Source organism: Echinops telfairi, unplaced genomic scaffold (genome assembly GCF_000313985.2).
Source record: "Echinops telfairi isolate 266 unplaced genomic scaffold, ASM31398v2 ScPeMD7_8;HRSCAF=38, whole genome shotgun sequence".
Classification (NCBI taxonomy): domain Eukaryota; kingdom Metazoa; phylum Chordata; class Mammalia; order Afrosoricida; family Tenrecidae; genus Echinops; species Echinops telfairi.
In genome coordinates, this window is record NW_022103905.1 from 15,655,130 (window position 1) to 15,669,124 (window position 13,995).

At 51.7% G+C, this 13,995-nt stretch overlaps 1 protein-coding gene across 1 annotated transcript in view; it reads left to right on the forward strand.

Annotated features, from left to right (window-relative positions):
• Window positions 1–13,995, forward strand: part of LOC101643207 (myocardial zonula adherens protein) — a 109,691-nt gene that overhangs the window by 6,967 nt on the left and 88,729 nt on the right. Inside the window, exon 2 of the mRNA XM_045286472.1 lies at window positions 10,009–10,095. Within this exon, the coding sequence (XP_045142407.1) occupies window positions 10,009–10,095 (87 nt within the window). The remainder of the gene's footprint in view (window positions 1–10,008; window positions 10,096–13,995) is intronic.

Genomic DNA, 13,995 nt, shown 5'->3' on the forward strand with positions numbered 1-13,995 from the left:
CCCTTCCCTTCCCTTCCCTTCCTTAAGGATGCAGGGACATCTGCACCCTCCAGCTCCGTATTGTACTGTGGGCTGTAGGGAAGGAACACAGGACACCGATCTGGAGGATGGAAGCTTGGTGGTGGCAGCGAGGGAGGGGGCCCACTGCACCTGGAAAACAGGCTAGCCCATCACCAGCGTCCTCCTGAGCCAGCTCTTGACAGGCTACCTCGGGGATCCAAGGTGCCCTCAAAACTTAGCTGAAAAAAACTGGTGCCATTAAAGATGACGATGGTAGGCTCAAAAAAGGGGCCCCCAATCCCATACTTTTTTGTTTCTCACTCTTGGTGAGACAGATAGAAGACCAGCACCCTTGAGTTCTGAAGACGCCCAGGGAAACCTGCTTTCCCCAAGACGCTTCTGAGAATCCCCTGGATCTCCTGCAAAAACCCAAAACCCAAAGCCACTGCCATCGAGTCAATTCCGATTCCTAGGGAACCAACAAGCTAGAGTAGAACTGCCCCAGTGGGTTTTCTGAGAAGGTAAATCTTTACAAAGCCTCCTCTTTCTCCTGTGGAGCGGCTGGGGGTTCCAAACGGCTGACCTTCCGGTTGGCAGCCGAATGCATGGACCACTCACTATGTCACCGGGCTTCTTGGATCCTCTGCCCAGGGTGTGGCATTTCATTCTGACCGTCTCGTCTCCCGGACACCGAGGAGGGCTGCAGAAGCCCTGTGGTCACCCTTGTGGCCTGGGATCTGGGCCATCACGTTTCAGATCGCTCCACAAGCCCTCTGGAGTCAGCCAGATTCCAGTGTCCTGGTCTAAGTGAGTTAGGGGCCAGTCGGCCAGCATCCCCCTAAGACCGTGCGGCAATGCTGTGTGGATAGTGCTTCCCCGCGGGGTTCTTGCCTTGCTCTCCCCAGTGTGGCCTGTCAAACGCACAGAAAAGCCGTGTCAGGGTGTCTGTTTACCTTTTGTACTCTGCTGACGGAGGGCTTTGCTGAATGTCAATCACACCGTGAGCTTTCATTCCTCCTCTCAGGCAGAGTGATCGTTCTAGAAAGCAAAATCCAGTCACCCGAGTTTTCTGCTTTAAGAGCCTCCTCAGGCACCCAGACCATTCCAACTCTTTTTTGGCTTCCACTCTCGGCACATGCGCTTCATAGAATTTCCAAATTACTTGCCAAGCTTTGTGGGGTGATCTTGGCCTTGGCCTTTATGTGTGATTCTCCTCTAGCACCCTGGACTTTCTGCTCCTCATTTCCTTCCAACCGTGTGCACCCCCTGATTGCTTCTATCTCAGGGTTCAGGGGCTCTTCCTCCCCGCCCCAGTATAACAGCAGTTCTCAACCTGTGGGTCATGACCCCTTTCACAGGGGTCATCCGATTCATAAGAGTAGCAAAATGACAGTTATGAAGTAGCAATGGAAATCATTTTCTGGTTGGGGGGTCACCACCACATGTGACACTGTATGAAAGGGCCGTGGCATCAGGAAGGTCAAGAACCGCTGCAGTATTGGTAGCAACAACTCCACGGTCATGGGGTTGGTTCGCACTCGCAGGGTTGGACTCAGCTGCGTGGGGTTTCCCAGACTGTAAATCTTTATAGGAGCAGCGGCGAGCCTCGTCTTCCTCCTGGGGTGCGGCTGGTAGGTTCGAATCGCTGACCTTTGCCCACATGTGTGCCCGGTACAATAGGAGCTGAGGAAGAGTGTCGCCAGGGTCCTAAAGGAAGCACCCTTGAAGCTTTTAATTGACAAGTGGAGAAACAGGAAGGAGTGTCTTGGGATAAAGCCAGTCCATCGGGCTCAGACCCACCTGGGCAGGAAACAGGTGGCAAATGAGTAGACGTCCTAGCCCTGGTGAGGCGTCGGTCTGTTTGAGGCAGGCTTCCCTTCTTCTAGTCCTCTCATCCTGTGGCCAGCTAGTGGCCAGTTCCGGTCCAGGCAGTGGTTCTCAACCCTGGTGACACAGAGCAATGGGAAGCCGGAAGCATCCTGTGGAGGTGGTCGCTATGGAGTTGATTCCAACTCGTGGTGGTGGCCGTGTGAGCGCTGCGGCGAAGGCCTGTGGTGGAGGGTTTTCGAAGCCAATCTCCAGGCCCAGCTGGGTTGGAAGCGCCACCCAGAGGCTCCCTGCCCGGGCCTTACCTGGACTAGTCCCATGGGAACCTGCAGGGTCGGGGGTCACGTGGGGATCTGTTTTATGGTGGCACTAAGGATGAGGACCACGACTCCACATGCATTGCTCTTCAGTTGCAGTCTTTTGGGAAATGCAGGCCGGGCGCTCCTGGATTGGTGCAACGACAAGGTCACGTAGGCCTTGGGGGATGAAGGGCAAAGTCTGGGTGTGTGTCTTGGGGGTGGGGAGGAGTAGGCAAGGGAAGTCTCATACGCATGCCGGTAGCTTAGTGTGCCCTCAGTTACCTCGGCCTGTGCTCTGGTTCTTGGGGCTGGCAGGGCACACTGTGTGCCCAGCACAGGAGTGAGCCCGAGGAGAGGTTGCCAGGCCCCCAGGTTGCCATGTGAACTCTGTCTGGACCAGTCCTGCCCCAGCAGAGTGGGACTCCAGGACACTTCACCAAGCCACGGCCTGTGGGTCACTTCTGGCCCCCGGAGCTAAGAGTGGCCGTTTACAATGGTCTGATCCTCAAAACCTGAAGATTTACTGTCTGGCCCTTGACTGAAAATGTGCGCCCCACCCTGATGTTGATAACCAGGCCAGCTGAGATCAGGGGCCGAATCCAGATGGGCATGCCCTGCCCCCGAAGCAGCCTGGTCTGCAGGTCCTGGAGAATTTATGTCTGTGCCCGGGGAGAGACCAGGGCGCCTGACCTCCTGGCCACGCCCTGTGGGGCCACACCTTCTGGGGTGAGGTGGAACTGGGCAGGGCCCCAAAGTCCCAAAGTGGAGGAGGCTGAGAGAAATGCAAATGCGTTGGGTTAATTTCCTTAGGTAAATTCCTCTTCATCAGGTTAGCCTCCGGTCACCTACCTGGGCCACCTTCTCCACCCATCCTTAACTCTGAGCTTGTCTCTTCCCTTGGATCTGAATGCCTAGTGGTCCTCGGATTCCAAGAGTACCTCGAGAGCAAGGGACTCAGGCCCTCGCCCTCCACAGAGGTGGCCAGGAGCAAGGCCCCAACGCCCTACTTAGAAGCTGAGCGCCCCGAGCTTCGGACAAGGGCTTGGTTGTGTGTTTTCTTGGGGACAAGACCTGACTGCTGCCAGTCCCTCCCTTGGCATCCTTCTCTGGCTTGAAGAAAGTATAGGACTTTCTGGAGAGTCTCAGGCATATTCTCCTTACTCTATTTCAGTTCACCCCGAGAAAACAAAAACAAAAATAAAAAAACCCCAGACATTGGCACTCAGTGAGCCAGCCACCTATTAGGTAATAGTCCTGGTCCAGGTCCTGTGAGGATTATAGAAAGCTTCCAAGCTTGCTTTACTGTTCCCCTAAGAACCAGGCATTTAGAGACCCCTAGGGTTGGGCTCACATCTCACTCGCTGGACATGCCTGCCTCCGTGCCCTGGGCCAGCCTGGGTACCTTATGTGGCGGCCGTCTGTGGCTGTGACTGATGGGTTCTCTAAACTCCACTGCCCTGAGACGCTCTTTAGGTTTTGGTAGGTTGTTTGTTGTCTGCTGTGGAGTCTGTTCAGACTCCCGGAGACGCGGCAGGACCGAGGTGAACTGCACCATTGAGCTCCCGCCGCTGCACATCCTTATGGAAGCTGACGACCGCTTCTTCCCCTACAGATTGAACCTTCTGGTTAGCAGCGAGCGCTTACCTGTGGAGCTAAATGTCATCTTAGCTAAATGTCATGGTCTCCTACCTCCAATTAAGATGAATATTCTCTTTGTTTATAGTCTCCTGGTAAGAAAGGACATTTCCCAGGTGCTTCATTTTTGTAAAGTGTTATCTAATTTAATCCTCACAACGGTCCCAAGGGCATCAGTCTACAGTAGCTTACAGTATTGTTAACTCAGGGTCCTTGGACGGTGCAAACATTTAACTCACGCTAGACTGACTGCAAGGTTGACTGTTTAAGTCTACCCAGGGGTCCCAAGGCAGAAAAAGACCTGGTGCTATACTTCTGAAAGGGGGCCTTACCATCCTATGGAAAACAATTCCCTTGAGAACTGCTTGAGTCAGAATTGGCTCAGGAGCAACTGGCCTGATTGCTGCTTTGTTTTACAGCTCAGGTAGCTGAAGGAGTGAAGATTAAGGAACTGGGCACAGGCTGCAGACACAGGAGTGTCAGCCGGCATGGGAACCCAGAAAGTGCATTCGTTCTACTGGGCATTCACCAGTAAGCTGCTCTGCCTCTCAGTACCTTGGATGGGCTATGCAAACTGTTCTTGAATCTGTTGTTTGGGACTGTTCCTAGATTATGAGCTCCTAGGAGCCGGGATGGTTTCTTGTTCACTTTGGTAACCTCCTAGTCCCTGAAAGTATTTTGGAATCAGTGGATGTTCAGTAACTGAGTAATGAAAGATGCTGAATCCAGCATCGTGCTTTGGGTTTGGTGGAAGAGACCTTGCTTCCGGGGACGCTGGTCCGATAGCATTGGTTCAGTGTAGGTAGGAGTCTGCGCTTTTCTCTCCTGGGAACTTAAGGGCTGAGTCCGTTGCCCTGGGAGCTTGTGGAGATAAAGCTGCCTGCCTTTGAGGCACTGCCTCATCTGGGGCAGCCACCGGGTCTTGTAGCTCTGAGTCCCTGGGGAGCATGGGGACACGAGCATCATAAACTTCGCAGAGAGGTCCCTGCTGTGAACTTCAGAGGTGGCACGTTCTCCGCTGGGAGATTCCTGCAGCTGAATGGCTGATGAGGACACGGAACCAGGTCAACCTGGTGGATGGAGGCAGGAATTCCTTTTTTTCATTAAGGAATTCAGAGCACCCTGTAGACATCTAAGACGTGCCCACTGCTGCTGTCATGCTGTGTGCGCGTGGACTGTGTGTCTGCCCGTCTCTTCCTCCTCCTCTCTTTCTCTCACACATGCTCTCCCCAGTCTTTGTAATGGCCATCTCTGCTACTGTTACGACTTCAATTCAAACAACTTACACACACATTTGGAACCCTTGAAAACCCGACGGAAACATGTGGGGTCTGAAGCAAAGGTCCCCTTCCCTGCCCCATTGCCCACAAATAATCATCATCAAACAGTTGCGTTTCCTTAAACACATATTGTCTCCTAAGTCTACACAAATGGCCAGGGTGGATCTCAAAAAGCAAGGCGGGCTTATTCTTAACATTTGCTCCCCAACTTGATTTTTCTATCCCCTCTGCAACTTGATCCGCCCCGCCACCAACATGACTGTCTTCTTAGAAAGGATTCTGAGCCTGTTCCAACTTGAGTGTACGCCATGCCTGTGCAGCCGGTCCCTAATCTAGCACAGACTATTAGCAGTGCTTCTTAATGTTTCTATCCCAGCACCGGCAAGGGCCGCAGCAAGTCCTTTCTCTCAGGGGCCTGCCTGTAGCCCGACGCACTTGCTGCAGCTGCCACGTTTCTTTCTAGTCTTTCGCTTTATTTTGGGAGTTGGGTTCGTTTTGAGCTGCTGTCGACCACCGGGTAAAATGGAAGGTTCCCGAAGTCCGCCTACGGTTTCTGAGACGCCGTGTACCTCTAGGGTGTACAGGACTTAGTGTGAGCCAGTGGCGCAGTCACACAGTGTAGGCAGCGGCTTGAGGAGTCACGGGGTTCTGGGCAGGTGAGAGATGGGTCTACTAGGGGTTGGGGGACACGTCCCACTTCGGGAGAGTCCCTCAAGGGCAGTGGTTCTCCACCTTCCTGATGCTGCCACCCTTTCATACAGTTCCTCATCTTCTGGGGACCCCCCAACTATACAATTATTTTTGGTGCTACTTCATCACTGTCATTTTGCTACGGCTATGACTCAGGTGACCCCTGTGAAAGGGTCATCCGACATCCCCCCCCAAAGGGGTTGTGACCCACAGGTTGAGAACTGCTGCTCTAGAGCTTGTCTCCTCTTTAGTCTTTTATTTTTTTCCTGAAAATTATTGCCACTAGGGATTAAGCCTGAAGGGCAATCAACCAACGGTATGATTTCCCTACAGAGTTAATGGCGTGGCTGCGCATTATTATCGGTGTGGAAATCAGTACTCTTAAAGCCAAATAGATCTGCTTCACTGCGGGGCAGTTAGGATGAGGATGACATTAATAATAATGTTTACCACTGAGAGAGACTTTACTATGGGTCGCACCTTGTTCTAAGTCCTTTCTTAGCCCCATTTCACCTTTGAAGAGAGTGAGATTCAGAGAGATGCTGTACCTTGCCTGGGTTCACATAGCTGGCAGGTGAAGGAACCTAGTTGTATATGTCTGTTTTTTTGTTTGTGTGTGTGCATGTATGTTTACACATGTGTGCATGAGCATGGGAGGCACTGCAGGCAAACAGTCCCTCCTGATCACTATAGAGTGATGCTATGGATTAGACCCAGACACCCAGAGAAAACTGGAACATCAATGCTTGGGGACTGCCCACCTGGATGTTTGCACACAGGCCAGAATGGTTTGTAAAGAGAAAATATCTGATATTTTGACTTTAAAAAAATATAAGTTGCTTGCAGGGTAGGAGGGAGAATAAGATTATAAACTATTTGTATCTCAGAGGGAATATGAACACATCACCTCTTCAAAACATACAAGGAAATCGACTCGTGACTTCTCCCAGGAACCCACACCTGCGCAGAGAGTGCCTTTGCTCCGGGCACGGTGTTCCAGGCATCAGTGGAAGAGGAAGCGGCGTCAAGGGAATGCTCAGGTTCTGGGGCTGACCTGGGTTGAGATCCCAGCTCTGCCATTTCCTAGCTGCATCTGCCCCCCAAGAACCTTCGCTTCTTCAGGTGTAAACTCCAGCAGGTTTGGTCAAGTAGAAGGTCGGTGAAAAAGAGGAAGACCCACAATGAGGTGGAGTTCACAGTGGCTGGAACAATGAGTGGGTTTAAACCTCACAACAAATGTGAGGATGGTGTACGATGGGGCAGTGTTTCGTTCCGTTCCACATCCGGCCACTGTGGGGCTCAGAACCCACAATAACAACCAGGGCATGGTTTGTCCTCGGGTTGCTGAGAGGATGAGAGGAATACATGGATGTCAAGTGCTTAGGACCATAGGCAGGACAGAGAGAGCGCGTGTGCAGCGAGAGCTACTGGGATGGTTTCTGTGTGCCAGGCCCCTGCCATGTCAGCATAGATTACTTCCCATTCTGTTGGCTCAGAAGAATGACCTTGTTCATCCTCAAGAAGAGCCCTTTCTCAAGAGAACATCGATCAATAGACAGGCTGTATCCTTTCTCACTGAACGGGATAATTAAGAGAAACATTTGTTTCTTCTGCTTTTGAGCTTTGTAGTGAAAGATGCACATGCCTTTGAGAGTCTCTATCCGGCACTAAAGCTGTTCAGGCCCCTTGCTATGGCTAGTGGGGATCTGCCAGAGGCTTATCTGTAGATGGATTTGGGGCTCCCACTGTCCTCCACACACTGGGTCTTCACAGTGTAAGCTCTGATACTGTGACTATGCTAACGATGTCATCATGTCAACAGCACTTCCTACCCCAGTCCCTTGAACTCTGACCCTTTAGAGGTGACCACTGTCTTGCTTCCTGTGGCGGTCCGCTGTTGAGTCAGCCCCAACGCATAGTGACCCACCCTGTGTAACAGAATGGAGCTTCCGAAAGGGCGTCCTAGGCTGCAGTCTTTATGGAAGCAGATCCTTCAGGGCTTTTCTCTGGCACAGCAGGTGGGTGAGCTTGAACTGCTAACCTTCACCCAGCAGCCAAGGGCCTAGCCGTTATACCACCAGGACACCTTATTCATTTCCCAGGGCTGCCCTCACACAGTACCATACAGTGGGGGACTTGAAACAACAGAAACGAATTGTCTCCGCTCCGGTTGTCAGGGGGGCCATGCTCTCTCCCCACAGACTTAGGCCAAGAGCCCCCCTCGCCTCTCTCGTAGCTTTGGGTAATTCCTGGCAATCCTTGGTGTTTCTTGGCTAGTAGAACATCACTCCAGTCTGCCTTTGTCTTCACATGGCCACCTTCCCCCAATGTATGTCTGTGTGTCCTTCCCTCTTTTGATATGGACACCAGTCTTATTGGATCAAGGGCCCACTCTATTAAAGTGTCAACGAATGGCATCTTTAAAGACCCTGTTCCTAAGGAAGGCCACGGTACAGGGGAATAGGGGTATAGGGAGTGGGTAGACAGGCTGTAGCTTTTAGAATAGCATTCTCAACCTGTGGGTCATGACCCCTTTGGGGGGGTGTCGAATGACTCTTTTACAGGGATCTCCTAAGACCATCGGAAAACACATATTTCTGATGGTCTTAGGAATCAAGAGACCACTCCTCTCTCTGTCTCCAGGCGGATCCGCCCACATGCAGATATGGCCACATACGAGTACCCAGCGTGATGACATCATCACGCCAACCCCATCATACACACCCCATACAACTACAGGTGTATGTTACAGGGTTTGCGCAATAATGTACTTATGCGGACCAGTCACACGCGTAGAAAGCAGCTACTGTGTAGAGAGCAGCTATTGTGTTGAAAGCAGCAGTATTGTAGGTAAAATGACACTTCATTAATTATAGTTACATATTGTTTTTGTGATTAATCACTATGCTTTAATTATGTTCAATGTGTAACAATGGGAATACATCCTGCAAATCAGATATTTTACATTACAATTCATAACAGTAATGAGATAGTTAAAGTTTATTGTGCCAACCTGGCCCATAAACACAGGTGGTGTTAATTGAAGGGCAGAGAGATAAATGGCTCTGTGAGCCTCGCCTTTCGCCTTTCGAGTTCTCAGGTCTCTGCTTTCTGATGGTCAGACCAGGGTGCAGCTGCCTTAGCTGGTTCCCCGCTTCAGCTAGCAAGGCTCACTTCCTGCTAGGCATCCCTGAGGAGAAGCCACACGGACCTACCCTGATGCAGCCCTGGGTGCTGGAGCAGCCGGGTGGAGACCCCTGCCAGTGCTGAGATGCTTACACACTCACTGATTCGGCTTTCCTCCTGTAGTTGGCATCATAGCATGTGTTTTGTGAGATGGAGGAGGACTTTGTGGATTGGTGTCAGACATATGGGTTAATGTTGGACTTGTGGGCCTGGGCAGCACTGGGTTGGGATGTTTTCTTGATGTGCACTTACCCTTTATATAAAACTCTCTCTTATACATATGAGTTTCTGTAGATTTATTTCTCTAATGTACCCAGACTAACACAAGTAGCAAAATTACAGAGATGAAGTAGCAATGAAAATAATTTTATGGTTGGGGGGGTCACCACAACAAGAGGAGCTGTACTAAAGGGTCGCGGCATTAGGAAGGTTGAGAACTACTGTTTTAGAGGATGGAATTCAATCTTTAAGAACCATTGTGGGTAGGGTACAAGGAGCCTGGGTAGCACAGTAGAGTACAAGTCGGGCTGCCAACCATGAGGCCAGCAGTTTGAAACCACCAGCTGCTCCTCAGGAGAAAGATGAGGCTTTCTAGCCCCCGTGCGCAGTTACAGAGTTGGAAACCCACAGGGGCAGTTCGCCCCTGTCCTCTAGGGCCGCTACGGGTCAGCATTGACTGGACGGCAGTGAGTTCGGCTTCTTTAGTTTGGAGCGGAGGGTTGAAAGATATGAACAGGAATCAGCTCACTTGCAGTGGGGTTGGTTTGGGGGGTGTATTTTGGCCTCCAGTCCTCTAAATGTGTTTTGGCATAGGTATGTGAAACGAGGCAATTGTATATGTATGATTATGGAGCCTGAGCCATTGAAAAGTGCTGGAACTATAAGAACGTATACAGTTGTTTCGGGTGGTGAGTACCCCTGACGCCTTTGGCAAAAGCTGTGCCTATCCTCACAGTCGCTGGTGTGATTGATTGGTTCGATAGTCCCCCCGGCTAAGTCAGGGACCACAGGCACTGAGAAGCTAGGTAGCTGGTCCAAGGTCCCCCAGCTCTTTCGTGCATAACCAGGCCTCTCCTCTCTTTGGCTCCTAGGCCCATGTCTGCAGACTCCGGCTGACCGTACCTCCCGAGAGTCCAGTCTGTGAGCAAAGGGAACAGAAGATTGAAAGGAAAGATCAGGTGAGGCGCTATCGTAGTTCTGATAAGTTCTAATCTCTGTATTCTCTTTCAACTCCACCCGCTTTCAGCTCCAGGTCACGGTTATTTACGGAGTCTGAAAGTGGGCTACTCTGTTAGTGAAGGGCCTGTGGACTTGCCCTGCACCCCTCCCCTCGTCCCAGAGTCAGACCGCTCTTCCCAGTGGGCTCCTGTCCCCGCGGCCCTCTCTTGGCGAACACTGAGGCTCTGTGTTGCTCTCAAGCATGTAGGGACATTGGCTTTAGTGACAGGTACTGTGGCCGGGAGCGTATTTTCCCTCAAACAACCCAGGCCGGTGGAGTCAAAGGGCCCATTGTGAGCTGCCTTTGGGGCCAGTGCTTTTCTTCTGGGAGCCCATCTCACGCTGACAAGAGGCTGCTGGGAAAGAAGTCCCGAAGCAGGCAGCTGTGGTGTGGGGGAAAGGGCACTGGGCTGGAGGGAGAGGAGCTCAGCAGACATAAGGGTGCCAGCTCCTGTGCTCAAAGGAATACACATGGCCTTGGCCTTGCCTTGGTGGAGGAAGACACCATTTCTCAGGTGAGACGGGCGCATGCGTAAGCAGTGGTGATGTGATAGTGAAGGGTTAGGGTGCAGCCATGGAAGAAGGGACCTGGAACCCCGAGAGGAACTGACTGTGCAGAAGCTGACAGTGAAGGGGAGCTGCATGGGACCGACGGGAATCCTGCCTGCCTCCAGGCCTGCGCTCCTGGGCCAGCTTTTCTCTCCTTCCCCAGCCTTGGCGCACCTGGCGCAGTCAAGGTTTGGTCACCGGGTACAAAAATGGAAACAAGCGAACAAAAAAATACTTGCATTTTATAGAGCTAGTGAGAGGGAGAATGAAAATAAACGAAATACTTAAGTACTTTTATTGGTGTTTCGGAAGGTGGGAAAGCAAGAGACGTGGGTCGTGGTGCTAAGGTAAGCCGTGCTTTCTTCTTAGACATATATTTGGTAGGTGTCTAAAATAAAATGGTGTGATGTTGTTATAACTCTGTAAGTGGCCATCTGAGCAGAGACTTCCTTGGAATGTCAGCCCCGATGAGATCACTAATATTGTGGTAAACTATAGTGAAAATGTGGTACAAACGAAGCTTCTCGTCGGCTGATCTCACTATAGACCTTTGTCTCTCCTCACTTCCTCCCTGAGACAAGGAGCTTCCTGTGCTCATGCAAATGATGTGCTGAATGACCAGGAGGAAAGTGAAGTTGTGGCGAGGGAAAGGGGACAGGTATAGAGTTGACCATTGGTGTAAAAAGTGAGGATGGGTGGGGACAGGGCATGAGGGCCACACTGGTCCTCAGCCTCTCACTCACACAGGCTCACGACCTTGACCTGGTCCTGAGGCTGGGAAGCCTGCTTCCCTCACTGCTCCACTGTCCCACGATCGCAGTGGCACGGTTCCGGTTCCTCGACTCTCACTGCGTGGCTCTTCTGCTGCCTCGTCAGACAGGGATCTCACAGGTGCTCCCCTGGGGACTCTGCTTTCTCGGTGTTCTCTCTGTTCCTGATTCCGAGGTGGCTCTCATACCCCCGGGCAAGGGTGAAACTGACCAATCCCTGAATTAGAGTTCCCTACCTACTCCTTATCTGCCTGGTCCCACCCAATTTTTCGGTGGGAGTTAAAGAGAAGTGGCTAGCAGAAGTAAGACGTGAGAATCTCTAGAAAGGATCTGAGGACACGGCGAAGGCTCGGTTGGAGCAAGGCAAGCGTCAGGTGAGTCTGAGGCACGTTGCTGGACAGGCCAGCAGGGCAGCATCAGATGGACGGAGCCACCAGAAGGACCCAGAAGGCAGCTGAAAGGGGCTCTTCCTGGCTCAACTCGGAACACCTTGAACATGGAAAGGAATAATGAGAGCAATGGCTTATGAAACACTGAATACAAAGTCATCCGAGGTGCATAGTGCGAGAGAAAGAGACACAAAACACCAGCTCATAAATACGGACTATCTCTATCCTACAGCTGCTTGGCAGGCTCACCAGTGGATGCTAACGCTAGTTGGTAAAAGGTAACGGTGGAAGAGGCTACCCAAGGAGTTTGCAAGCGTCACCTCGCAGATTGCTTACTGATGCCGAAGGAATGCGCCCTTTTCTGTGGCGCATTGTGGCCAGCACGTCTTCAACCCAGTGGTCCAATTTGCCACGGCCAGTATTGGGACGCCTTGGGGTCGTGTGTGGTGGCTGGAGTCACGCAGTTAAGATTTGCAAAATATTATCTGTCCAGGCCAAACTTGTTTACCAGAATGTCATAATAAAGAAACAACGAGAAAGATCCAAAATGCGCAACATTGGATCAACAGTTGTCCCAAACTCCTCAATACATTCACAGTCATTTTAAAAAGATCGATAGCTAGATAGAGAGAGAGAGTCTATTATCAGTGAAAGAGACTACAGAGACCTTACGCCGCATGCAGTGAGTGGGCCTTGATTAGCGCGTGGATTTAAGAAACCAAAATCTACCGAAGGTATGCTGGGGCATTTGTAGAAAGTTCGAATATGAACTACACTTGATCCGATGGAAACCTACTTGTGATAATGGTACTATGTGCTACTCTGGATTCTCTGTAGCTTTGACTATTCTCAAAAGACAAAGTCTGGGGTTAAAATGTCATCATGAAAAACAAGGGTGGAAAGGTGGAAGTGGGCATGCTCAGTAACTGGAACCTGCTGATGGCCAGATTGACTAGGGCCTGTTGGGGTGTGGGGTGGTGGTGGTGCGGGGGGTGTCCCCATTCTGCCCTCTCTGCTCCATGTCTGTCTGGTTGATGGCTTAGTCAGAGGAGTGGGCTCGGGTGCCCAGGGGCATGGGGACAACTTCGCGCACAGGAACTCAGGAGGAGTCCGGAGAAGGGGCTCAGGCTGGAGAAAGAGACGGGATGTCTCTGTGCACGTTTTAGAGGAAGTGAGTTAGCGATGGAGGCGGGGTTTGGTATCTGTGAAGGTATCTGAGAGGTAATGCCAAAGAAGAATCACCCCTCGCCGTGGAGTGGACTTCAACTCAGTGCAGCCCTCGTGGGCAGAGTCCAGCTGTGCTCCATAGCGTTTTCCATGGCTGATTTTCCAAAAGTCCACTTCTGGCTGGACTTGAACCTCTTGCCTTTTGGTGATTGGCCCCGTGTGCTGTTTGCATCACCCAGGGAGTCCTTTTAAAGTAATGGGCCGCTTATTTTTTCTTTTTCTTTCAATCAAAACCGTATACCGAGCCCTAATAGATCAACGGGACCATGGTGGTTCTTCTCTTCCTGAAGCATTGGTGGGGGCCCACAGACCTCCCTGCCTCCCTGTACCCCACAGCTCTCCCTCTGCAGGACCCCGAGAACTCTGGGACTCTGAGGAGCGGGGCTAGGAACCATGGGGGTAGACGGTGGACACTGGGTGGACCAGGCATTTAACTGCGTGACTGTCTTGGGATGTGTTGGTGATTCAGTGCCAACAACTTGGGTAGCGAGGCGGAGGGCGGGGCCCAGTTGTCTCCCGAGTCTGAAGTCCTTGGGTTGTGGCAGCGTGTGAAGGTACGGTTGTAACTGTGAGGCTGTTCGAGGTGATTTGCTTCCATGCCCTGGAAAGCCAGGCTTCTGGGCATGAGTCATTAGGAGCTAGAGGTCAGCTTTCTGCGAGGGACACAGTTCTTGAGGGGGCCAGCTCCTCTATGTTCCCTCCCTGGGGAGTTATAGGCTTCCTGGGGCCCTGTTCAGACTGCAGCATTCGGAGCAGGGCTGGACCTTACTCCTGGAAGGCACTTAGTGTATATTGAGGACTTGGGATGCCAGAGGGCTGCAACAGAAGTCTCCGGCCACTGATCCCAGACAAGAGGAGAGGATTGGCTCCTGATGGAGGGGTGGGGTAGGGGGCTGTTTCCCCCAGAGAAACTTAGGAACTACCT